Here is a 27,417-nt window from a genome sequence, read left to right as displayed (position 1 = left end):
GTGGTGCTTTGAGCTACAAGCTAATGCGAGCATGTTAACATGCTCCAAATGACAACGCTAACATGCCGATGTTCAGGAGGTATGTTCACCATCTTAGCGCGCTAGCATGCTTACTGCTTAGCTTTGCAGGTATTTGGCCATAAACCAAAACATTGGACAAACAGGGACTTTGACCAGAGAGATGAAAAGTTGGTGGATCACCCAAGTGAATTTATACTGGGGGGGGGCATGAATGTCTGTACCAAAGTTCATTTCACTCAAAACCACTAGAACTGAAACGCTAAGCCATTTAATCAATTTGTCTATCGACAATCGGCAACTATTTTGGTAACTGATTAATCTTTTCTTTTCTTCTTTTTTTTTTATCTTAAAGTAAAAATCCCACATAATTACTAGTTCCAGCATCTAAAGTACATGAGGATTTGATGCTTTTCTTCTTCAAATGAGAGTAAACTGAACCTTTTTGGGTTTTACAAGCAATTATCATAAAATAATACGCAAACATTATCGAGATGTCACTTGGGATTTTGAAAATTCTACCTTTTTAAAAAAAATCTTCTGACAGGAAATCAAGTTGCAGCCCTAAAAGCCACATTCGTTAACCTCTATGGTGGCGAGTAAGGAAAATTCAGGGGCTCACTTAAATGTCTAGGATTCATGCTTTGGGAACCACAAATGTACACAATTTTATTGCTTTACCATCATAGAATCATGCCACTAAGATGTCTAAAAATGGACAACACGTCACATTTGCTTCAATAAGACTAAGAGAATACTTGTTTCTTTAAAAAGAAGTGTTTTATTTCCTTTTTTAACAAAGCCCAATACAGATTGAAGCAAAACTGGGGAACACTGGTAAATCTCAATCCAATCATCATGTCTGGGACACCCACAAAAAAGATGAGCTTCAAATAGAAAAAGACACCTAAAATAATCATACAACCCAGAACTGGGGCAAAGAAAATAATGGTGCATGTTGTCCAAGAATTATTAAAAAAAAAAAAAAAAGGGGAGATAAAATTTTTGAATAATAAGAAATGAAGTTCATGCCAGCAGCTGTTGGGGAGGTACATAAAATCAGACAACTTCTTCTAGTAAAAGAAATGTCAGACAGATCTAGTTTCCATAACATCTGTTAACGGCTTTGACAGAACCAATAAAACCTAGGATAAATGACGGTTAATATCAACGTGCTAAAAATTAGTCTTGGATGAATCATTTGGTCAAATACATCTAAAACACATGCTACACTTTGAACTTAGTTGTGTGTACAGTAACTTGCTCAAGCTGTACAACAGTCCTGCCGGGGGAGGGGGGCTGAGAAAAATATGCAAGAAACAAAATGTTTTCCATACTTGAATTTCTTCCGTGGTCGTAATTTCACACAGAACTTCTCTCATAACGGATGATATCACACGTATCATTTATTGTCCACATTTCCTTTTGACAGGAGGCATCACAAGTGGAAGCTTTGCTGTTTTAAGCCTGTTTTTGTACATGTAGACCTTTTTAACTACAAATAGAAAACTGTGCCAAAGATGGAGAGAATAAATTCTACTTCGGGGTGTCGATTGAAAACAAAAGCAATCATCAGATTTCATTGGGTTAAGGTTTTCACAACTAATTTGTTAAACAAAGGTATAACAACAATGTTAATTAGACAGCTGTGCTGACCATGCGTACCTTTTTTGGGGGGCAGGTTTATCTAAGATTGCAAAATATGTATATATATAAAATTAACGGCAGACATTTTGTCACTTGAGTGATCCAATTTGTGATTTTTCACATCAGTTAGACTCAACGTGGGTGACAACTTGGTAGTTCTGGTGGCCTGACACTCAAACACAAACAGTCGTTTAAAATCTTCTCCGCTGGGTTTACACATGTACCAGTCGCTTGATCATGGTCCTGTAAAAGCTAGAATTAAGATGGGGGTCAAATTAGGATTCCACTGGCACACGTTGTCTTTGAACTATGAAATTACAGACTTTCTGAAATGAGCTGATCCACCCATGTAAACACAGCGATTTTCTGATACAGAAAAATAGTGGACAATGTATATTGATCTTTAATAACAATATCCATCAGTTGAAAACACCAGTCTACTTTCATATATTCTCATATGGGAACATATATATATTTTATAACAAAATAAATCTATACTGTTTTCATGGTTATGGTTGATAAGGGTCGTACAATCCCATCATCCCATTCTCTGAGTGCTCCAACTCTTTCTTTGTCCATTTCTACAAAGAACTGCATGTATGCTTCGCTCTGTAAGAAACTGTGACCGAAGCAGCTCAAATACTCAATAGGCTCTGCCTGAGAAGACAATTAGTTTGAAGCAAAAAAAAAAAAAAAGACTAATAAAATACTCATCTTTTCCATCTTTATACCAGTTGTTAAAGTAAATCATAATAAAGTGTATGTTTCTATTATTATCTTTTAAAAATCATAAGCTGTATCTTGGCATTTTGACACAAAATATCCTGTTGGATATTTACACAGGAAAAGATACTTTTCAAGCAATAAAACAAGCTTATATTGTGGGTTGCAACAGAATAAAACGATTCTGAAGAAATAATGGAGAAAGGATTGCATAGCAGATCAGAATACAACTAAACAGGAACTGATCCTTTTTGGTATGGTGCACTTTGATTCATGACTTTCCACATTTTCACAGATTTACATGAAATAGTCCATTCATAGTTTCACCTGCCCACAGTAAAGATCAAGTTTACTTCTGCGCTATAATGCTCAACAGTTAGAAGGCAGGATGCAGACGTCTTGTCCTCTCTGCTCTCCTACTAAAAGTCCATAGGAGTCTTTTCCAAAAAAAAAAAAAAGAAAAAAAATATATATATAGAAAATAAAAATTAAACTTTGTTTAAAAGTGCCATTTTGCTACATTTATCAGCTGATCCATGGTTTGCTACTGAACAGTTAACACAAGCAAATGTGTTACACACCCCCTGACGTCACACAGTTTCCTGATTCTATGAGTTTTGGTCACATCGACAATCACACACACTCACTCACAACCACATACACACAAACAACTTGTGCAGAAACAAAGAGACACACACACATAAATGATGTGAAAGGAAAAAAAAAAAAAAAAAAAGTGGAAAAACAAAATTGTGGCCGGTGGGTACAGTTCCATTTGAAGAGTTTATCTGCTGCGATTAGACATCCCGGCTGGTAAAGCTTTGAAAAAGTACAAGCACCATTGGGAAAAGGCCTCAAATGTCCTCCGCTGGGGGAGAGTTCAGCAGTTTCCGCTCCGTTCTGTGCTCCCACAAAAAGCAAAAGAGAAATAAATCTACATTCAGACTCGCCTCAGGTTCGTGGTCAGGCAAAGTCATTGAAATGTTTCAGGCTTTATTGCGTCTTTTCCTCTGTTTTCAAGTCTGACTTAGGCATCAGAGCCGCATTTTTTATTTATTCATTTATTTATTTTTCAAAATCGTGGAGTCCGAAGACACGTCTCTCCAGCTCCCGTGAGGCCTTTTCTTTGTGTCCATGTTGATACATCCGGGTCCTCACCGCCTCTGCTGAGCATAGACTGGGTACGCTAGAGTCACATTCAGAGAGTCATTGTGCTGGACCAAAGACGTGTGCTGGTAGTGAAGTACGAGTTCTTTTAATGAGCTGTACAGGTTGTACGGCTCGGCGAAGCCATAACCTGAGGGGGTCTTGTTGATGACGCAGTGCTTCACCTCACCGTCCACGCTGCAAAGACAGGACAATGGTCAATGTCTGTTCTCTATCTGCAGGCCACTTGTTTTCTTGAAAGACTAAACCTCTTCCTACTAATATCTTGATCAACCGTTAAAGGATAGGTTCACAATTTTTCAAGTCTGGTTTTTCAAACCTGAACATTGAAAGAGTTTTTGCTGGCTGTGATCATACCTCTCGTTCATACTGGACATTTCAAAAATCCCTTTTCTATGTCACTTTCGGTTTAAGTCAAATATGAATCCTTGTTTCGTGCAAAAATGTGCTCCAACCTTTTAGCTGAAGCCCATATGAGGCTGAGTTTAACAAATCAAGTAGAAATCATCCACGGTTGGTCTTTTCAGTAGAAATTTCCTCTGCGTTTGCCTGTTAAACTGCAGTGGTAAAGAGGGAATTTTGTGCTAAAACCGTTGGAAGGCATCGACTTGGTTTGATTTACTCAGACTGCTGGAGCCTCATAATCTTCAGATGCACTTGGAAGGCATTAGGAAGGGATTTTTAAATGTCCAGTATGAACGGGAGGAATGGCTACAGCAATCAAGAGCTCTTTCACTGTACGAACGGCCGTTCTGTGTTTTGCTTCAAGACAGAATCGAAGAAAAAAAATGTGAACCTATCCTTTTATCAGCAGCACACAGACTGATACATACACAACACTGCAGGCGTAGCATCCCGCTTTGCTGCTGTCTCGAACCAGGAATGTTCCGTCTCTCTTGCCCTGGAGGAGCGCCTCCGCCTGTAGTCGATTGATGTTGCCCAGTTTCCAGGACCGCTCGTCATGATGAGGAAGGTCTTCATCATCGTCCACCATAGAATATTGACTAGAAAAACAAAGTGACGTACACAAGTCGTGAGGCAAGGCCGTTTGCATTTTGTGCCGCTTTGTTCAGATTTGGAAGACACTCACTCTTCTGTGTTCTCGTTCTTGATTCCGAGCCACTCGTTGAGTTTCTTCTGTCTGACTCCCTTCTGGGTCAACCACCTACGAGAGAGAGGGAAAACACGTGGACATTAGAATCCAGGGCAGATCCTTTTTGATTTTCTCCAGAGTGAGGTGTACTCTGGAAGTTTCAGAAGCGGCAGAGGCACTGTTTGAGCGCAATACTTACATGAGATACTGGTCTCTGGTCTTGCGGAGCTGGATGAGGTCGGGCTTGATGCTGTTCATCCTCTTGTCGATCTCTCTGTAGTCCGCCGCCTGTTTCTTCAGATCTTCCTCCAGTCGGCGCTTGCTGTCTACGATTTCACTTATCCTCGATTTCAACTTTTCATAGTTGCCCATGATCCTGGAAACCGCAGTTTTGAACATAATTAAACTCGTTATCTGCCAATGTTGCTTCTTTTCAGGTGACGTGGTAACTTGTGGTATGTATTTACCTCTGGATCTCCTTGTCGTTGCCTTCTCTCCTAAATTTCTCAATATACTCCTTGCTGTACCGCTCCTGTGTTTGGCATTGCTCCTCAAAGATCTTTATAGTTTCATTAAAAGCCTCTATCGCTGTCCTTTTCATTTGGATTTCCTGGAAGAAGGAATCATCAGGTATTAGCGTATGATGTTCAAATATCGCAGCAGAATTCTTGACCAACGGTTTGCCTGTGGGTGGTACTCACTTGTGATGTTCTGGTGTATTCTTCATACAGACGGTCGTACTCTTTGTTCTTCTCCTGGTACTGCTGGTGGTACTCGCAGAGCTTCCTCCCAACAGCTTCAATGTTGTCTTCTTTCACCACCTGATCCTGAGAGAGATTCGCGATCAACAAATGCGAAACATTGCAGCTAGATTGCTTTTGATATGAGCATTTCAAATGTGGTAGTTTAGACCTTGCTGGCATCCTACCTGCTGGTGTTTGGAGACCGGATACAGCAGCTTGACGTCCAGCTTGGGGTTGTACTGAGCCAGTGACTCATTGCGATAGTGGTTGATGAGCTCAACGACTGAGCTGAAGGTCAGTGGGTCTGAGAAGCCGTACTTCCCATCCCGATGGAATATCTTAATGAGCTTGTTGTTGCCTCCTTTCCTGTAGACAGAACAAAAAGCCCCAAAAAAAGGTTTAACTGCTAAAAGTAAATGAGTGTTGACGGAATGATTTCAGACCGAAAGGAGGGAGGAGCTCACCTCAGAGTCAGAGTGTAGTCTCCGTGCATTTTTGTCGAGGCATCTCGCACCAAAAACGTACCATCCGCCGTGTCCCTCAGCTTCTCGTTTACCTCCTCCCTTGAGATGTCTCCCCAGTACCATTCAGCGTCTTGTAGAGCCATGTTGTTGTTCATACCATTGTTAGTCACAGATGTGGGCTTGGGTGGCTTCGGAGGTAGAGCTGTGAGGACGAGAGGAGTGGACACAGAATGTAAATGTATGTACTGCAGTGCAAGTGGCCAACAGCTTGAATGAAATGCCCCTTTTTTTTTTTGCTCGTAACGATGCATTTAAGGAGCCTCCTGAGGTGCACTGGTAACATTTGCTCTTTTTTAAAGCTGAAGAAAATACAACATACCAAATCTGAAAGCCAATGTAATGTTTGAAGTTATTAAATTAGAAGAGGATCGAGCATTTTGCAGATGCTCTGATACTCTCTCTCCCTCATACACACACACACACACACACACACACACACACACACACACACACACACACACACACACACACACACACACACACACGTCCTCTCTCATCCTTTTTCCATTGATTTAATAGGGCTGAAGACATACTGCCCCTCTCCAGCAGAGAGGTGGTAATGCCGAGGCAGTGGGAGGAGAAATGAAGCGTGAGTCAGGGAGAATGAATTTCATTCAAGAAATGAGTCTCTCTATAAATATTCCCAGCTGCAAATACAGCTGTGTGGACATTTTCGTGAACACAAAATGCTGCCTATAATGAACACTGTGACCAGAAAGATCGTAGCTTTTTTTCCTCATGAAAGCAGGAAAACAAAGGTTAAACTATGTATACGGCACATTTTATAATAAAACAGAAGTCAGGCTGTGAACACAGGTAAATAACCAGCTGACTATTGATTCCCCCGTACAAGCTTTTCCCAACAGCAATTATTCAGCTTTAATGTTGAATAACCAGAATCACCTTTTCCTGTTGCATCTTTAAGGCAGCACTGAGAGTCAACTATGGTCTGGATGGAGAGAGACTCATTCAAAACATTTTAACTGCATGGCTCTATGATGGATCTTAACTCTCCACCGGCGGCTCACGAGCTGACAGCTTCACAGCGAAGCTAGCGGTAGCGGAACTAGGGTAGCGAGCTATTTTTAACCCACAAATCTGCGCTGCCTTTGTTCGCTCTCTCTGCATTAATATCCTTTCTGCTGCAACAGACCTCGCAGGACTCATTGAGACTGCAAGACGCCACTCACTTGCCAGGTGCCTACAGCTGTGACATGGCATAAAGTAGATGAGGCTCACAATCTCTGCAAAATGCAGCCTGGCAGTTCAACCACAGCACGTGGTTTCCGCTGCACTTCTCAGAACATCAGCCCTCCAACCCGATCACACTTTGTCCCCAGATTACTTGAAATTTATGATTCTTAAAACCAGTCACGTGAACAGTCTTATCGAACATTAGCCTGCAGACAGCTCCGCACTCACATTTCTACAAAGAAATAGCCTGCAATATATGACTGACTGCAAAAATCTCTCTGAAGAGGCACAATAAACAGTTTCTTTTTTTTTTTTTTTCTTCATACAGTCACCTAAACACCAGTTTGAAAAGCCATTAAGGGCATCCTGCTCGGTAACGTGTTACATCACTTACCACAGCCAATCACATTCGGGGGTCTGTCACCAACCACTCCTGCATCTTTCATTTCCTGAGAGCGATGAGGTCATTCTGAAAGCCCAGTACCGTTTACCTCCCTGCTTCAATTCTTTTCAACACTGCAGCTAAACGGAAAACTGAAATAACTCATCATTCGCTGTCTGCGGTTTGCAGCACTATGTCCTAATATGCATACATCTTAAGAGCGAATGTGCAGCATCTCTCCAGTAGCGGAGGGGGGAAAAAAAGGACCTGCAGCTCGTTCCATGCTTTTCCTCTTTGATCCTCTCTCTCTCTCTCTCTCTCTGTCTGTCTCTCTCGCTCGTTCTCCTGCAGGTTGCTCGGCCCCTCCTCTCTGCGTGTCGTGCGGAGGTTTAGTCCGTCCCACTGCTGGCACTCAGACAAAGCCAGCTCTGCTGCAGCAGCACGTACGCAGCTAAATTATAATGCTTGGCCCGGTCAGCGGCACCCAGAGCTGCAAAATACGCCTGTAATCCCACAGCGTGACACTCAGCATGACAGAGATAGCTCCCCTGATTTCCTGAGTGAAATTAAAATAGACCTACTTCTTGGTAAGGTATAAGGATTCAAGTGGAACGCAGTCCTCGTCATCATCCTTCTAGGTTCAGTTAAGAAATGGTTCTTTAAACTCTGCATGCTTAACTTAAGAAGTTCAACAGATGGCACCAACTACAAATCTGTGCGTTGGAAAAAATGTTTTAATGTCCTGAGTTTGTGACCTAAATGAACAAGTCAGCTGACTGGTTCTTTCTTCAGAGATTTCTGTAGGGTTTAAAACACTAATTTCTCTACTGTGGCCTCACACAATCTGTTGGGAATGCTTTAACGCCTCTTTGAACAGTAGGTCTAAACTGAAAGTCTACACTGAACTCCTCTTCTATTCATCGGCAGGTCTCAGAGCGATGCAGAGTTATACTTGCAGTCTGTAAGAATAGCCCGTATCTGTACAGCATGAGCAGTAGCCCAGGGCAAAACTGTTTGCTGATAGCTATGACTGGAAGCTTAAATTAAAACAAAAACCAATTATTCCTGTTCTGTTTTCTTAAGCTGTGGTACTTGTGTCTTACACTACCCATGCAGCCCTTTTCCTTATTGCCTGAAGGCAGAAGCAGCAGAAATGTACTGTTCCACTTTTGTTTGAATTTTTAAAAAAAGGAAAAAAAGGAAAAAGAGAAAAAATGATGCAGAGCATCAAACTTACGCTGCAAGTTGTGCATGTTTTGGTGAATCAACAACCTCTCCTTTGCAGCTTTTCTTTTATTCCCAAAAGGTAAATTAAATCCAACAGCGTTACTTTCTAGTCCTCCAGTAAAGCTCCATTTCATAGTTTAGGCCACAGAGAAACTGGACGTGGTTTGTTTTAATTCTTAGAAGGCTACTCGGCTTTATGTGCTTCTAGATGAAATCCAGGTAATCCCCTCGGCGTGAGGCAGGTGCAACATGCGACTGTCGTGCTGACTGACTGTTCAGTTCCTGCTGCGAGTGGTAAAGGGCCGAGTCTCCTCCTCTCTCTTTCTCGCTCTCTCTCTGAGCTCTGCGAGGCTGAGGTCTGCTCGCATGGAGGCAGATAGTTAATGATTAGCGGTAGCTTTGGTATCAGTGTTGCCTGTTCTGAAAGCGGCCACTCGTGCCAGCTGTGTGTGTGTGTGTGTGTCTCTCTCTCTCCCTCTCTCTCTGTTTCTTTGGTCACTCCCTCTCTCTCTCTCTCTCTCTGTTTGTAAAGGCGGAGGCAGGGGGTTTTCAGTCTTATGATTAACTTGCAAAGTTTCAAATATTTGCTGAGCTGGGCACTTTGAGGCAGGGAGGACATGTGGAGATCCAGGCGGAGGGAGGACCGAAGGGGGGAGGAGAGTGGCCCTAGAAACTGGAAGCAGCCGTCAGTTAACAAGAAGTGCTCTGTGGAGCAGTCCGACTTTCCAGCCAACCAAATCTAAGTGGGCCTTTTGTCGCTTACTTAAAATAGGCACGCAGTAACTGGGAGGAGGCACGCAGACACCCGAACACACGAACACACACACACGGGTCATTCACAGAAACACATGTAAAGAATGTACATGTGTGTTTACAAAGTAGGCTACTCTTCCTCTCTCTTCTTGTGACCCTGTTATCTGTATGAGACAGGTTACTGAAACCAGTTTGGCACACCTGAACTTTATCATATGTTTGACATGGTCATGTGTTTACGTTTGTTTGTTTGTTTGTGTGTGTGTGTGTGTGTGTGTGTGTGTGTGTGTGTGTGTGTGTGTGTGTGTGTGTGTGTGTGTGTGTGTGTGTGTGTGTGTGTGTGTGTGTGTGTCTCTGTCTGTCTGTAATAAGAACTAAAAGCATCTAGGTCCTCGCCCGCCTGCCCATCCACCCTTCCACCCTCGGCCATCCATCCATCTGTCCCGCTGCCAAAGTGCTCCCGCAGGTGAAAATTACTGACAGCTGAGAGTGGGCCCTGCACGGGAACATTATAAATAGCTCTAACAGGTAATAAAATGTTTAAACAGCCACAGCCAGTCCCAGGCCTCTCGCCCAGCCAACGACAGTGCTTTTAACTATTACTGTAAAAACATAAACTGTGCCACGCAACGCGCTGCACTCACACCACCAGACTAGCTTCATCTGTGCAGACCACCAGTTTAACAGCCATGAAAACTGACTTTGTGCAGTTCTGCATTTGACATATTACCAGCCAGAATGACAACCAAGATTTTATCAAAAGGTTTCATTTTCTGTTTTCATTCCTACACACATAGACGTCAAATGGAAATTCACCAGTTAACACGTTCATGATGCTCAGTTTCCAGTTACATTCAAAAGCCATACAAATACAAATGTCAACATTATCCCAACAACATTATAAGACAAAGTTGCACTCTGCAGCAACAAATTCCTGTAGGAACCTTGTCCATAGTGTTATTGTACCATGTCATTAACTTGTAAAAGAATGTAATCTTTATTTCTGAGAGAGATAAAAAGGGATTTGCAATCTGAAAAGCAGGAACTGACATCCCCCAAAGCTAAAGCTTGAGAAACAGTGTAGCTCTAATTTAAACTGTTCCACTTTAAGAAAGATCATCGGGAAATATTCTGCAGGAAGCGTATCTACTGACCAGCACATGATAAAATAGTCCGTACATGGTTTAACCTAACAATGTCGGTAGTTTACCACGGCCAGTATACCCTGTGGCCCTCTACAACTACAGCAATTGCAAATCTCAACACCTTTCTTCAGGCTATTAATAGTTCAGGGTCTCAGGGTTTTCAGTTCATATTCTGCAGCTATTTAGTCCCTGCAGAACATGGGTCCATGTTCTGGATCCAGTAATAAATGCAGCAGAAACCCCTCACCAAAGAGCTGCAAACAGTCTTGAGTTCTTTTTTTGATTAAATAATATTCTACCTTTGAGTACTGTTGTGAGCAACAACACTAAAATCAACAGGATTTAAAACCCTTGTGTAAAAAATTAAGTTTTAACTACCTGGAGCAGCCTGACTTTCACTCCATTCACTGGTCACCAGAACCTCAATAATCTTGATGTGAGCATCCAGACTGGGTTCACAACTGTTGAGGGAGAGAAAAAAGGCAGGTTAAATAAAGTCTGAGTTTTACAGCCCAGGTGACAGTCTCTGCTTCTCTGTGCTGGTTTCAATCTGATGGTAATTCAGGCTTAGCTACTTTAATTGTTCAGCACAGCTGGTAAGTAGTAAAGCTCCAATTTATATCCGTATGCAGCTAAAACCCATGAGTGCCTGACAGACTTTGTTCTGAATGTGTGTGTGTGTGTGTGTGTGTGTGTGTGTGTGCTTGCCTGAATGCAAATGTATGCAAGAGTGCACGTTTGAGTCCGTATGTCTCAGTATTGCATGACAGAGCCTGCACACTTCTTCGTCTGGTGTCTAGTGTCTATCTTTGACGGCCTAGAGTATGTAGCAGTGAGCCATGACCTCGCTGCTCTGACACCCACCTGGGGGCTTGTTGTCTGAAAAACACTGGGCTGAAGATTTCGCCCAGGGCTCTAGCAGAGAGCAGGTTCTTGGAGCCGTTTTGGCATACTCTAGCGAAATGCCTTAGCAGACAGTGGAGAGTTAGCCAGTATTGGGGAGGCAGGCTTGGGGTGCTGGCAATGCGACGTAGCAGCTTGGCACATTCCTCAGGATTCACCACCTCTGTTGAGACAGATGAGAACGGTCGAAAGGTCAGCAAGACAGATGTGAAAAACCGAGCCTGCGTTAAACCCTTCCTAAGTCGAAGAGGAGCATTAAATGAAAGCTGTCTCTTTAAACAGTGAAGAGATGGAAAAAAGCGTCATGTGCGCCTAGGGTTGAAAACCACAAAGAGATTGTGTGGTTGACAATAAGCGTAAGGTACACTGGCAGGTGATTGGCTGCTCAGTGATGCTAGAGAAAGGCTTGTTTTAGTTCCTATTAACCACAGATATCCTGTTTCTGGTCTTGTGACGCCATAAGAATGCAGCGCTACAGAAGAGTGTGGTGTGAAAATTTTGTCTGTGCTTGCAAGACAGTGGCAAGTGTAAGAGAAAGCAAAATTGTTTGTTACACTGGAAAAATGAAGACTAAGAGAGAGAATCGAAAAACTCCTACTTGAGGACCAAAGGCCACTGATGATGTCTTGTGGTGTTATGTTCAAAGCACTGAATGTTCAACAGTAGGGCAGGGGTTCATTACATCAGCCCGTCTGTTGCAGGCCAAGTGTGAAGTAAACAGGTGATCACTGAACCTGCCCCGAAGTTTTCTGTTCTAACCTTTGGCAGTGAGGACCATCTGAGCATATATTGCGGTGGGGATGATGGGCTGTGGAAGATCCTGCAGGTACCTGCGCAGACCATCACACAGGACTGGAAGTTCCAACTGATCCAGGTCTGCTGAGGGAGGATCTGAAAAGCAAAGCAACACACAGAAAGGCTTAAGTACTGAAACTTATCTGCAGAGTGAAATCTTAACACTTGAGCCTGTAATTAATGTGCAAAACTATATTATGCAAAGGTAGGCACAGCCATTGGTGCAATAAAGTCTTCACAAACCATGGCCCTTTCTGTTCTTTCTAACCTACTGTCTTTTTTTAGTCACCTCACACATTTAGCTTTTCATACCGTCATCATCACTGCTTATGTCAATCTTTTTTTTCTTTGTCTGTGAGGCTTCCTTTTTTCTGTGTTGGTCTCCCTCACTAAACTGTTGGAAACATGCAGGTTTTATATAGGCTAAAGAAAAAAAAAAGGGGGGGGGGGTGGTACAAAAAAAAAAAACCTACTTACCACAATCAAAATACTGTCTGACTTCAAGTCCAGCACCAGCAGTAAATGTTCGATATAAAGTGGGGTTATCCAGACCTGCAAATAATCAGTAAAACACCAATTACTAAATATATTGACAAAAACAATACCTTTTTATGCATGAAAAACAGTCAAATGTGGTTTAAAAAGAGATGGTCAATATGAACATGATGCACAAGTGCAGCGGCATGTCAAGGTGAGTAACTTGAAGTGTCCGTGGTCAAGCTCACCTTTCCTCTCAATAGTTTCCAGCAGCCTGGCCAGCATGGGTGGAGCGGTCTCTGGAAGGGAAAACTGCTCCGTCAAGTCCAGCAGACAGAAGCCTGGAGGAGACAACAACAGATCGTCAACAGAGGAGATCTTTAAAGGAGTAAAACTGGCTTCCTACTAATGCTTTATAGGTCAGTGCTTTGTCTTGTGAACCTTTTTATAACACGATGAATATGTTGCCTACTGGAAATGAGTTACCAACCCACCCTGTATGAGTGGACTGAAAATCTAAATTTAAAATAAACTGTCAGTGAAACTCATGAGCGTTGTAAATCTAATATCATTCAGTGCCATGCAACTTATCTGTTACCAAATAATGCAGTGGTAACAGGTTTGCCAGTCTGGTAAATGACCTTGCAGTAGTGCATCAGATACTTTTTTTCCCAGCTATGATTAGGAGTTTACAATAAAAACATGTATTATTTCACAGTGTATTTTAAAGTACTCCTTAGGTGGGTGACTCTGAATACTGATGAAATAACAACTTGTATTCTTTGTGATAAATTCAATTCAGAGCACCAACAGAAATTCAAACAACGGAAGAGGATACACCTTTCTCCATAGCTATGAATGATTTTTTGCACACACATGCAAAATGTATAAATCTCCTCCACAGCATTTAAGTACAGACGAGCTTTGACCGAAAATCTGACAATGTATTGTCTCGGGCTTCTGGTTGTTTCGAAAACACAGTGAATAAGGGCATTTCACTTGGCCCATTTCTTCCTGAGGTAAGTGGTGACAATGAATGGCTTTTGTGCACAATTTAGGTGACATCTAAGTCATATCAGCGAATACAGGAAACGAACTGAAGTAAAATGGACCCATACAGAAATTAAATGGTCCGTTAGTAAATAAATATAATCCCCTCTGTCAGTCATCCCAAATTTTGATGAAAGTTTATGTGAAATTAAATGTTAAGGGCTGCAATTCATCTAAAGCATCAACGGTTGATTAGGTGCATGACTTATGAACTACTTAGAACTTCAAAGGAAGCAGGTACAAGACCAAGGCATTGCCTTCAAAAGTAAAAGGCGAGTATGCACAACAGGCTGATTCAAAAAAAAAAGGAGGTGCTGAGCACTAAAGTTAGGGTTTGGTGGACTGAGGAACTAAGCAAATACCCTGTGATATGAGGTAAGCCAGGTCTGAGTTTTTTCCTCATTTCTCCTTTAGAACTTTGTACCCAGGTGTGGACATGAAAGGATGAAGGGGTTGGCAAGGATTTTATTTGGATTTGAAAGGGCATATTTTGAAAGTGCACTTTTCTGAAAGGCTCAACTGTTCAACACTGAGTTTGCAGATTCAAAATGCTGAGAAACTATGAATGGAACCCTTTCTCATGACCATATTTTTCTTTCTCGCTACCATAAAAATTATCTCTTTTTCTTGAATCACGCATTAAAACTTCCAACTACTGGTCCCATTGATGCGTGCATGCTAATCATTACCGAGGACCTACCCTCTCCCACCAAAGAATGTTCAATCAGTCAAATAATGAACCACTTCATCCAATTCCACATCCTCTTTGGCCAGCGCAGCACACAAGCTGGCATGTTGCGTGTGAAGAAACTGGATTACCAAAGTCCTTCTAACCACAGAACACACAAAACTTCATGTAGGACAACTGGTCATCTGGAAGACATTATTGGAAGTGCAAAGCAGGAGGGGGTTTTTCTCAGAAGCAGTGAACTCTGAGATGGAACACCAAAGTTTCCCTAAATAGAGATCAAGACATGCAGTGCTGCCATCGCACACCTTGGAAGTGTAACCTTGCTCCCAGACAAGATATCTAACACGACTGCCATTCTACAGCCAACCTTTTTCTGAGAAACTCAATTCACAACCTGAAGCTAAATTTAAACCCCCGACCAACCCACCTGCCCACTGTTCATATCTATAAAAATTACTCGATGGCAATATCCCGGGGTCGGCTAGTTTGATTAAAGATAAGATTTCTGACAAACAAATGACTTTATTACATGTTTTAAAAGGTAGCATTCTGTTAATTATGAACACTTTTAAACACATCAAACACACATAATACATGGGTTTGAAAGCATCTGCTTGATTTCGCAAACAGCTTGGTGTTAACTCTTAAAACAAGAAGATTCTCTGAAGTGATCCAAAGGTTTATGTTGATTTACTCTATCCGCCACTGGCCTATGAGGGACACAGCACAGGCCGGAGATAGAGTTGCTTCTTGGTACTGTCAACGAAGCGATAGTTCTAGCACCAATGGAATTGTATCAAGTAGCAGACAAAATATGGCAGAAATGTTTCAAGCTATCAGTGATGATTTCTGAGATGCCCTATCACCAGCTCAAACGATCAACATGCTCCTACTGGCCACATTTTGGAACCATGGCAACGCATATAAATACACACAAATTACCAAATTTAGAAGCATTGGCCATGTTCATTTAAGTAATGATGATAATGCTGGCAAAAACTAGATAGCCTTTACTGCAGTCCTGCAAACAGGTATAGCTGATTTTACCATATCTTTTATAACAGTTTGCAAATGGTACATGAAATAAATGTATTTGCTGCAAACCTCATTGGAGTACCTAAGTGCAGCTGAAACTCTAGTTCACTCTGGAGGGCTATAAACATTCAGAAACACCTGACTTTTCAAAAAAAATTTGTGGAAGCTGTTTCTGTGGCAATTTGGGAAAGTAAAGTATGGAGACAGGGGCCCCTTGGACTTGTCCCTGCATGCCTGGATGATTGGCAGCCCCCTCTCATGATATCCCAAAAGGCCTCAGCCAGTCAGTAGTCAGTGAGTCAACCACAGGTTGAGGAAGTCGATGCAGCTGCCGCTGGTGTTGCTGTGGTGTGGGGGACAATCTCCCCGGCTCACACGGTATCTCAAAACTGAACGAACTGCAGACTGCGGGCAGGACAGGGCTCCACAGACGCACTAAAGATAGCACACACTTGAGCTAAATTTAGAGGCCCCACTCAAGTAACCAGCATTTTCAGGTTATACCATTTCTTCTCGTCTGGAAAATGTCTAGCTGAGGCATGCCAGTAAAAGTTGATAACCCACAGAAAAAACATCACACCACACATGACAGCACATTATAGAGCAGTAAGTAGAAATTATAATACAAAAGTATAAAAGTGGATAGTCTTGGTACGTATCATTTGTCAAAAAGGCTGCAACTGATGTACTAAAAGTAAAGCCTTATTCAGACTTTTAACATTTAAAAAAAATACTTAAGGATAGAATTGTTATTAAGATGCTTACACAGGGGGCACTAACATACTTGTACTCTAAGTCAATGAATGGTACAGCTCTAAGCTGAAGTAAGCAGAAAAGGACAGACAATGTCTCCTCCTGCAGGGTGGAAGATGCAGTGCAAGAGCTAAGCAACAGCCAATGAGGAGACTGTTGCTACAGCCGGACAATTAACCCTATGAAGAGCAGACCATCACTGAATCACAAAACCCAAAACCTACACAAGTAACCAAGTTTTCTGATGTACAATTGACTTAGAATCAGGATTCAGGCTGCATTTCAAAAGTAATTACTGCTAGCATGAAACTTTAGAAAGATATCTGGTCAGAGCACAAATAAAATGTCTGAAATACTGTCTGTCAGGTTGGATCCATGAGCACAGACTGAGAGACGTGTCACATTTAGACTGTTCAGTACTTGCTTCACTATTAAAAAGGATGATTCAAACAATTTTAAACCTGCACCTTATTTTCCAGGCTTCTGCCACAGTGCTGAAACAATGCAGTGGTTCAATTTTTGTGACTTTGTCAAGCCTGATATCTCTCTTCCAGTAACTTGTTGGGTCAGATCTATACAAACAACATACAAAAGAGACACCTGAAAACATATCCATTTTTTTGCACGATATCAGTAATACAGCAATCAGACAGGACTACAGCCGCCTGTGCAATTTTCCATGACACTAAACTTAAGTATATTATGGTCTTCATTTTTACTCTGATGCAATGGTGACATACTGGATGTAACTTGGATTTACAACACTAAAAAAAATTCTCATCAAACGTATACTTTTAATTACAAGTAGGATATGTGAAAAAAGGTTTTGCGGGGTCCACTATTTCCCATGTGCCCTGTCAACTTGTGTGTGGTGTGTCAGCACAAATAAAACAATCTGATTTGAGAGGTTCAAAATATGTAAAGTTATTCTTAGCAACAGTGAAAATAACTGTAAAATAAGTCCTGTGGTTTGCTGGATATATGTGAGCACTTTAATGTGTTAAGCATGAGCATGAGTTTACCCACAACCGTTTAAAGTTGTGTAAATGCAATGCAAGTTTTACACTGAAAGGGTGTGCTATATCTTCTCTTTGAGTCTGACTGAGTGTTCCTCTGCCTTGCAAGCCCATGCACATTAAAAAAGGTACAAGAAGTGAAGTAATCGATTCTATTTTTAATGGAACTGACTGGCAATGGTACTAAAACTAGATAAATGAGTTCTAGGTTGAATATAAAGGAGGCTTTTAGAAGAGCTTATGATCTATCTGGTTTGAAGCGTTATGTAATGCCACACCTCCACAGCACATGGCTTATACACAGTACCTGGCTACACTAGCTAGTCCACCTCATCTCCCTCCCTCTGCTAATACATCACATATATGAAATACCTTTTCTGTTCCCCTCAACTTTGTCTTTCTTTCTAATCTCACCTCTGTCTTGTACCAAGTCTGCAAATCTATCAGTCTGCCTATCTCTGCCTTATTCTCTCTCTTTCTTAATCCTGCTAGCAGACATGCCCTGACTCCAGTAAAGAAGATTTGCCAATTCAGACTTCAGTCTCTGCACACAATCAAGTAATGAAACAGTTATGCACGCTTTCATGCACACAATTCCATACAAGTCTTAGTGGATTTATATACTAATGCAGTTTGGTGGTGGTGGTGGTGGTGGGGGGGGGCGGACGACCAGTGTCACGTACTTCTCTTTTTTCTCTGACACAGCATGAAGCACAGCTCAAATGCTTTACAACACCCATTTTTACAGTTTTTTTTTTTTTTTTTTTTTTTTAAATTTAAGCAGTTCAAGGCCAGTGAGAAACGTTAAATGGAAAAAAGGTTGGCGCAAAACTGTCTAAGGATAAAAAAAAAAAAAAGGTCAGCTCCCCGACAACTGTAAAATCATGTTAATTACATGGAACTTAGTTAACTTAAAGCTTTCCTGCAGCAATGGAGGTAAACGACGCCTTGAAAGTTGCTTCAAACATCTCCAACAGGTGCCACAACTTTTGTTGATCACTTACAAAGCCTCTGCCTGTGCAAAGGCATTGTTGGAACAAACTGTGTAACTACACCCTCTGATGCATTATTAGGACAACGCTGTACTGCAGGAAGTAGGACTGTATAATGCTGTCAAAATGGTGAGAAAACAGCATTTAACAAAAGAAGACAGACTGGTTGGTCAGGGGTTAATTCTACAGCAAGATAATGACCCGAAACATCAGAAGAAAAGAACAAGACATTGGGCACCACATGATGGGAGACCAGCACAGTCTCCAGACTTAGAACCCATGGAGCTGGTTTGGGATGAACTGGACAGAGTGTGAAAGCCACGCAACCTGCAAGTGGAACACATTCGTGGGAACTTCTGCGACAGTGCTGGGATGAACTTTCTGAGCAATATTTAATTGCCATTGTAGAAAGAACGACACAAGTGTGTTCGGCCGCTGGATGCGTCAAGAATTTTGATCAAATTTAGTTCACAAAAAGATTCCATGATTCCCCGTTTTTAAAATCTCCAAATTTTTATTTCTTCTATGCTTTATTTCATAAACACTGAGACATTGAATTGAATAACAAAAGGAAAAATTGAGGTGTTCTAAAACTTCTGATTCGTAGTGTAGTTTAAAAATGGGCGTAATAACAACAGTTGTAATTTGAGGGTCCTAGTGATGAGGTTTGTAGAAGCAAACTGAGGGACAAAGAAAAATATTTTTTCACTATTTTGCTATTTTACACAGGAAGACTTAAGTGAGAGTCACTGAAAGTAACCCAGATTACAAGGTGGTCTAAATTTATATTAGGACATGTTGAGCCATGTTTTCTTTAAGGATTAGTTTTTTTTTTTTTTCCCCAAACAGAAAAACTGGTTATATGGAGAGTTGAAGGTAGAGCTGAAACAATGATAGCTGATCAATTGATTAGTCAGTAAGCAGAAAATGAATCTTCAATTTCTGTTTAAGTCATTTTTCAAGTAAACATTTCAAATAATCCAACTTCTCAAAAGTGAGGAATTGCTCTTATTTTTTAGTTATGCATGTTAGTTACCTAAAGATCTTTGGATTTTGGACTGTTGGTGTGATAAAACAAAAATGTGAAGATGTCATTTTGCAATTTGCACTTACTGCACTTTCAATTTGGCTGAACATAATGAGCTTCTATAATCAAGGTAAGCAATCACTTTTCACATGCTTTTGCTAGGATTACAAGAAAAGTTTAAGTTTGTGTTGTCAAATCAGCACTGAAAAGTTGCTAACACCGAGAGACAACCACAGAAAGGCTAATAAGCAACCCTGCATAGTCTGAAAGTTAAAGAAGTCTTGGAGAAACAAACATGAGGATAACAAAAACATTGCAGATATTCAATGAACACTCTTCTGTGACAAAGTCCAATATTGGAAACCATGACAAGCCAAAACTTTTATTAAAATCCAGCTTGAGTCTGGCTGCCACTCTCCCCACCCCACGACTAATGACGGCAACATTGCAAGCAAATATTTAGCAACTACAATAAACAAAGCTGACAAAAATAGGTTTTTACCGCAGTAGTACTTCTACATCTAGTAATAATAATTTACCGATTCAAAAAGTCAAACAAACCTAAATTAGTAAAATTAGCCTCATACCAGCAGCAAGTACACTGATAACAATGACAGTGTAAAACAGCAATCGCTGGGGTCCTATTCAGTGCGCAACCATTTATTGTCCAGTTGCATTGTGAACTAAGTTACTGCAATCAGCACTTAGCACAATACTGATTCATCACAAAGCTACAAATCAGTCTACCATGCAGTCTGTGCGCACCCCTCCACCAAAGAAGCGCCAACACATTCCTGGCCCCAGCTGCCTTTAGTTTCACAGAGGAACACTCTATCAGAGCAAACTATCATGTTATAAAACTTCTGCTTTGTTCATTCTCCCACTGACTCGGATGGATTTAGTTATTTGTGACTAACCTTTCTGAATAGAAACAAATATATACAAGTTTGAAACCAAAACCAAAGGTGTTAGACGTCCAATTTCAGAGAGTTTTGAATTCTTAACGGAGAAAAATCACCAGCACTGACAGAAAGAGTGTTCAATACAGCAGATGTCAGCCTGAGTACTGAAGAGGCCCAGAGAAGGAGAGCTACATTATCTCAATCTCCAGCTATGCAGAGTACTCTCCCTGAAACAGCCTCCTTTGTACAGCCTGCTCTCTTCCTTCCAGTAGCCCTATAAATGTCTATCTCTCATACACATAAAGTGAACCACTTCAACCCAGATATTTCATATATAGTTACTTTATGGCACAAATATACAGGATAACTCCATGCACAGTGGTTACGACAGAATCTGTTTGTTTACATACAAGAATCTGCTTTTGAAATCTACAGACAACATATTTAACAGAAAGCTATCTAAGATTTAAATACAGTGATTTTTTTTTTTTTTAAATGATCAGCTGCTTCATCACTTTTTTGTTAGTAATCTAATGCAGTGTTAGCATCAGGAACACACACCAATAAGCCTCAGAGAAGCACGAGAAGATAGCCCGATGGCATCAAATACTTCCTTAAAAACTTAAACAAGACTCAGCATGTGGGCTGGACCTTGTGACAGCATGTAGAGTAACAACCAGTTTTATCTCAAACATTAGAAAGAATGTTCACTCAAACAGGCTGCATGAAGATAGAAGGCAATTATACACACACAAAAAACAGCAAAAACACCAAGGACTAAAAACACTTAACATTTAACCATTTAGAGCCAATGCCTTGGCAATATGAATATCCAACTATCGTTGAACTTCACTGTCGTTACAAATGACTGAAAATGATGACACTATACTCCCAAACCGCAGGAGGCAGCTTAACTTTTTGAACCGTAATGATTCAGGTTATTAATTTATATTTAAGAAAATGTTAATATATGATAAGAAACATACCATATTACTTTGTTAAATTTTTGAGAAATTGAGAAAACGAAACTTAAAAGTAAAAAAGTATAATTTGACATCTTTGAATTTCATTCTTTGTTACTTTGATAAAACGAAAGTAAAGTACTGAACGGTGCTTAGAGGGTAAGATGGAAGAATTTTAATTTGCATTTCTATATTGAATCAAATAAGCAAATAGAGGTATAATCTTATCTTAATGGGGCTTTGTTCTTTGGGTTTCAATCTTTCAGTTCCTGTTTCTTGGTGGGCCCAAACACAAGTATATTCTCTCAACTGAGAGGCCCAGAAAAGGAGCAACACTTTAATGTTAAAAAAAAGGCTGAGAGCTGGAATGAGGGGGAATAGTTTCCCAGCCCGGCCTTCTTCTCTTTCTCTCTTACCCTCTCCACATCTGCTGCACTCATGTAAACCCCTGTGGCTCAGAGAGGAGAGGCCCCTTTCCAAGCCTCCATTCTCCACCTCTCTTCCCCCTGCCAGAGCTGACTGTAGGAACTATCAAAACATTAAAAAAAGAGTAGGAGGAGGAAGAAAAAAAGGCTGAGGAGTAGGAGGAAGGGAGCGAGATCCCTTGGTGGTGCGCAATAAATCACAAACACTGTGGGAGCAACGAGAGCCCTGCCTCCATCATAGAACCCCAAGCCCCTCTTCAAAGCCCCCTTGAGCATGCAAAGCCCAAGTCCCTCTCTAGGCCCCCCCACCCCATTCCTGCTTCAGCCCCTCTGCCAAGCCTCCAGCTCAACTCCAGTCCTGATCCTTTTGCACACTATCCCGTGCACAAACCCTTTAGCTAGCACAGGGTCTCTCTCTCCCTTATCCACAACCTCAGGCCCCCCTCCCCCTCTCTGTCTCTCACAGCCCAGGACACAGAGACTTTTCTTCTCCTGGTGCTACATTTACACTTGCTCTGGGCTCAGCACTGCCAATCAACCACGACACAGCCATTCAACACATGCCCCCTTCATACAGCTCCTTGCTCACCCTGCAAACCACAGCAAACAATTTCACAATCATACCACAAAGGGCAGAAACTAGAAACCTGGCAACTACGGCTGCTCCTTAGGTGAGCAGAAAGCTTTAAGCACACATTTGTGCAAGCCACAGTGTTTTTAAAAAGACGCTAGTTTTAACTTCAGTTCATAGTTGTGGCCTGAGAAGTAACACTGATTCAGAATTCAAAGGGTAATTTTTATACTCAACCATCTTGAAATTCACAGAACTGGAATGAAATAAGAGATGTCAGTGTTTGAAGATCCAAAAAATGATGCCCATTTATTCAACTATAAGTACACTGAAGCAATATTTTGATTAGTGCCCATAGATTTCACAGAAAACCTTTTTGGATTGTCTAATTTGAATAAAAATGAATTGTCTCGGGTTTTGGCTTGTTTGCCATTATACACAAAGTCAAATAAAGACTGATTTAATCTCTTTGTTTCTGCTACAGAGATGAATCAGACGGGTTTAGCCCCGCTTTGCTCTCAAAGGGAGGAACACTGCTCGTCTAACTTTGTCAAAGCTGCCAATAAATTGACTCTTATTGCTCCACAGTTGTTTTGCTTACATGCCGATTTTGCTTAATATGTGTACAAACAGAGGTGTCAAAATGAGGCACTGTGGTTTGAGGAGCTACTGTATCTCTTGACCAGAAACCACTGGATGCAGCGACTGCCTGCAGCATTTCAAAAGTCATGTGCTCATCCGTGTTTTGCTAAGTTAATTGTAACCCTGTCATGAACAAAACTCAGGTGATTTGAATATGAGTATGACTAGCATGCTAGCTAACAAACTTAACAAGTGAAAAAGACAGCTTTAAAAAGGTGTTTTTAGCTTTGATGGAGCCTGGCTTTTCCCCCTTGGGCTTTCAGAAGAGCAATTTGCCTTGATCAACCATACATAGTGATCTAATCATCTGTCTCAACAGAGATAAGGCAAAATAATTCCCTCAAGATGCGGCTTTGTAGAGAAACACAGATGATATCCATTGGTAACATATGGCTGGCACGAGATGCTCTAGTATACTATAGCCTGGATGCTCGCCAGTGCCATTGTCCTCTGGGACTGAGCTTGGTTCACATTCAGTGCAGCTGCATAGCCCTGGCCAGATACTTGTTCTCAAAGATAGCAACTGTTGTGCAGAATCAGCATATTTCTCGCACTTTATTAAGGGTTGGTTGCTTGTTTATTTTACTCACTCAACAATTAATTAGTCATCAACAGGGAGTCAGTGGACGGTCAGAGAAAGATCAAGAATGACGTTCACATCCAAACTCGAGACCCCCCCCCACTCCCACACACACACACAAAAAACCCCATTATCACATAAAATTTCATACTTAAGTCATTTGATAAGTACTGTGACAACTGAGCAAACTCCACCCACTGATGATGGCCAGCGATGTGGCTGAAAGTTGAAAAGACAAATAAAGGGACCATGGGATAAGAATTTTTTGTCAATTATTTTACCACTTGAAAATGTGAATTTCATGTGTCATTGGCACAGTTGTCTCTCTGTCTCTTCCTTTCATCGTTCATCACCTGGAACAGTAATATTTTGATGTTTAGGTTAAATGTATTCTCATTAATCTACTACTCGAAACAGGCTGGCGTCATTCACCTGACGAATTGGTGTACGTGTAAATGCAAAACGTAACCAATCTATAAGGATCCAAAGAGAAATTCATGGTACCAAATGGTGGTTAATTCTGAAATACGGCTGTGTTCACATCCCTTAGATTTCACTGGCACCAGTGCAGAACAGTGAGGAAAATGTCAGAAAATATAAACATGAGAAACTATAGCTTTATCGTTAACTACATCGCTTGACAAAGTCGTTTAATTTATTCAATTTCTGCGTTAAAACTTTTTCATTATGAAGCTAGTTTACAGCAGTTGAGTACACCAACAGTAACCACAATAACGACACTAACACTGTTGTAGCTACCAGACTAGTTACTGGAGTATTTGGATAGGTAAAAAAAATGTTGGAATGCCTGGGAAAAAAATTTGGTTACTTACCAATTACAGAGAAAACCTCTAAAACACGCTTGGCTTTATTATCATTTTAAAATCAAAGTGGATCTGTCAAGTAATAAAATAATTCTGCAAGAAATCTGACTCAGCGCTTCCTTTGCCTCAAATGAAATACTTATCAAACTCAAGATGTGTGTTACTCAGGTTTTAGGCCACAATACCAGTATAATAAAGGATTTTTTTTTCTATACCTGGCTACTTTTTTTAATTACAGCTGCAACGATTATTTGATCAATCAATCAACAGAAAAATAGTCTGCAATAAGTCTGATCGTCAAATAACTACTGAAGTAATTTCTCTTTCATGTCATTGGTTTCAGCTCCTCCAAAGTGAATATTTTCTAGTTTTCTACTCCTCTATGATAGTAAACCGAATATCTTAGACTTTCTGACTACTGGCCGGACAAACTGAGAAATGTGAAATGTGATGGGCTCTGGGAACTTGTGATGCATTTTTCACTATTTACCCAACAACTAATTACGAAAATAACTAGTAGACTAATTAATGATGAAAATAACTTTTAGCAGCAGTCCTCCTCATTATACAGTTCTGTGGTCTGGTGTTAAAACTCACCTTGCTCTGAGTCAGAGTCTGTCTCCGCCTTGAAAAAGCCCGGAGCTACAGGTAAGGGTCTGAGGGGCCTTGGCTTGGGTGTGGGGGGAGAGATCCATTTCTTTCCGATGTACTCGACATATGTCCCAGGGAAGTCCCCCTTTTCCTGAGTGGTTTCATTGAAGCCTGGCAGCCATCCAATCTCATCTGGCCTCTGTTCCAGCCCATCCGTGTACCCAAGAGCCACCAGAGCCCCTTTGCTTACCAACAGTATGTCCCCCACATGCAGATCAATGTCCTCCTCCCTCTCCTTCTTGTAGTCATAAAGCGCTCTGTACTGATATCCTTCAGCACTCATATTGATCACTTTGTGTCAAGGTGTCCTCTTGAAGATGAGCTTCAACCACCAAAGATACTTTTCAGGTTTCTCAGATTATGTGTTTTGTCCAGGTACACATTTACAAGTTCGAACAGTTGTATGTGTATGCTTCCAACAAAACTACAGCCTTCAACAGTTCTATAGAGACAATATCTAGCTTGTCTTCATTCTCTCACAGTTCCTGTCTCTCCGGAATAATTTGCAGTTCTCTTGGCGTGTTGCCTCACAGTACGTACCCATCGGTAAATGGCCTGCAGCTGTGATCCTGAGAATGCTATCCAGACCTGTAAGATGAGAGTGGAAGCCATTTGCAACACATTGCATAAGACAAATTTCATACCAGAAACAATGCTGAGTTGTAATCATATTAGGTTTCTGAGATAAGATAATTATGAACACATTAACACTGACTGATATCTCTGCAGAAAAGCCACTGTACAGGAAGAAAACTAAGCCAAAGCAGAAGTTGAATTAATACTGTGCACTGTATGGCAGTTACTAACAGCATAAAGGGCCTGCCTTTTATTCAACATATTTTAAGCATTTCAGCACCTATATGGACTTTTATTACTTTATACTGACTTTGTAACTCTATGCCACATGCCAGATTTGTGGCAGATGTCATTTGCTTTGGTAAAGAGGCATTTGAAATATTTTGTAATGAACTGTAATATTAAGTTACTTAATTAAATATTTTCATTATCTACTTTAGTTTATGGTCCCATTGTACTGATATTACTGTTAGTTAAATTCTTATCACCTTGGTACAAAATGAGTCTCACGAAAGTAAAGGATTCATTGATACAGACCACATTACTGATGGCTTGATTGGCTTTGGTTTTTTTGTTTGTTTGTTTTTTAACGGTAACAATAACATTTAACAGTTTCTGGTACAGTAGGTCGACTTCTGTGCACTAAGCCAACATATGTTTGCTAACATTAGCATTATCCGTGAGAGCTTAAAATTCACTCCTCGGTGTGCTTTAAAAAAAAAAAAAAAAAAACTCGTTTGCGCCCCCCCCCCCAAAAAAAAGTGCTGGCAGCAAACTTGTGGATTTGGAAAACGTTTGCATGGTTACAAATTTATTCTACTTGAGTTTTAGAGCGTCCAAAGCAGTAACGTTACGTCGTCTGAAAAGATGCCGAGTGAGCAGAGTGGTTAGCTTAGTTAGCAGCCTGCTAACACTGACGACTGGGGTTAATTAGCGATCTGCTGGACGTAATTACGATAAGGATTTACTAAAAGTTGCCATTGAAGTTAAACAGAAGCCGACAACATAGGATAGTTGTTAAAAAACAGAAGAAAAAAAAAGATTTACAAGTTGAAAAATACTACAAGCTAACGCAAGGGTAGAAAGTAACCCAAGTTAAACATAACTACCTTCAGGAAAATGTACCTCTCCTACCAAGCAGCTTGTTAAGTTATCGTATTAATTTTTAACACACTTGCGTAAACGTTAACATTTGCGACCCTGGACAGAAAGTTACATACCGAGTCTGCACGGATCCACAGGCGAATGCAGCGGCTCCTCTTCCTTCCACACGCTTCCACTTCGTTTAACTTCACAGTTGCGACGTTCCCGTCAATAAAATGCGACCCTCAACAGATCCTTTATCAACACGGCTAAAAAAAAAAACAACCCAAAAATCCTCCACTTGGGTTTAAATTCGGTTTAACGGGTGGTAAAAACTGTCCAAAGCTACGACCACTCGACATAACGGCACGGATTCCCCGTCCCGAACAAACTCTCCGGCCAGCAAGGGGCACGACAGCAAGGGGCAAGACAAAGCATGGCCGCGCATTGGTCCATGTCTCTGTCAATCGCGAACATCACACAATCAGGCCAATCAGATTCTCGGTAGTGGGCGGACATTTCCCCCTTCCATGTTCTCTTACACGCAACATGAAACACCTATGTAAATTATGTAACTCTTCCTCGTAGTCCTAATGTTAACCAAAGTCATTTAGATTTTTACGGCTTTTATATTCATATTATATTTTATATTATTTTCAAAGCATTATCATCCAAATTATTAAAGGTAGTGTAAAGGTATCAGTTTTCACCATGTGTGTAGACACTATACACTATATTATTCTGAAAGATACAACTTGTATATTACATTATGTGTTCAGAAAGATAATATCCAGAACAAAAGAGGTTTTGTGCTATTTCAAGAAACAGCCATAGCAGCACATAACC

The 27,417-nt window shown here is 40.9% G+C and overlaps 1 protein-coding gene across 4 annotated transcripts; it reads right to left on the bottom strand.

The window, feature by feature from the left end:
- Positions 1-3,130: 3,130 nt before the first annotated feature.
- On the bottom strand, positions 3,131-26,964 carry pik3r1 (phosphoinositide-3-kinase, regulatory subunit 1 (alpha)). Of its 4 annotated transcripts, XM_040157198.1 has the most exons (15): positions 26,709-26,964; positions 24,859-25,500; positions 13,040-13,132; positions 12,792-12,866; positions 12,279-12,410; positions 11,481-11,682; positions 10,995-11,077; positions 5,856-6,057; positions 5,577-5,757; positions 5,350-5,475; positions 5,116-5,258; positions 4,848-5,024; positions 4,646-4,720; positions 4,389-4,559; positions 3,131-3,732 (listed from the first exon to the last, which is right to left on the bottom strand). In XM_040157198.1, exons 2-15 carry the CDS (start codon positions 25,193-25,195, stop codon positions 3,543-3,545), a joined length of 2,187 nt encoding a protein of 728 aa, XP_040013132.1. In that variant the 5' UTR covers positions 25,196-25,500; positions 26,709-26,964; the 3' UTR covers positions 3,131-3,542. The 4 variants fall into 4 exon arrangements, with proteins under 4 accessions (XP_040013132.1, XP_040013133.1, XP_040013134.1 ...); XM_040157199.1 differs by lacking the exons at positions 24,859-25,500; positions 26,709-26,964 and adding an exon at positions 16,788-16,968; XM_040157200.1 differs by lacking the exons at positions 10,995-11,077; positions 11,481-11,682; positions 12,279-12,410; ... (2 more) ...; positions 24,859-25,500; positions 26,709-26,964 and adding an exon at positions 8,729-9,110.
- Positions 26,965-27,417: the final 453 nt, after the last annotated feature.

The sequence above is a fragment of the Xiphias gladius genome, chromosome 20 (assembly GCF_016859285.1).
Source record: "Xiphias gladius isolate SHS-SW01 ecotype Sanya breed wild chromosome 20, ASM1685928v1, whole genome shotgun sequence".
NCBI lineage: Eukaryota > Metazoa > Chordata > Actinopteri > Istiophoriformes > Xiphiidae > Xiphias > Xiphias gladius.
The sequence above is the reverse complement of the archived record's forward strand: the minus strand, read 5'-3'. Positions and strand labels throughout refer to the sequence as shown.

Bases quoted from the DNA above. Each gene is read 5' to 3' on its own strand.
- pik3r1 (XM_040157198.1), bottom strand. From the start codon at position 25,195: ATGAGTGCTGAAGGATATCAGTACAGAGCGCTTTATGACTACAAGAAG. The intron at 11,683-12,278 runs GTTAGAACAGAA...CTGTCTCAACAG, and splicing joins GATGGTCCTCACTGCCAAAG to AGGTGGTGAATCCTGAGGAA. The intron at 5,758-5,855 runs GTGAGCTCCTCC...TTCTGTCTACAG, and splicing joins GACTACACTCTGACTCTGAG to GAAAGGAGGCAACAACAAGC.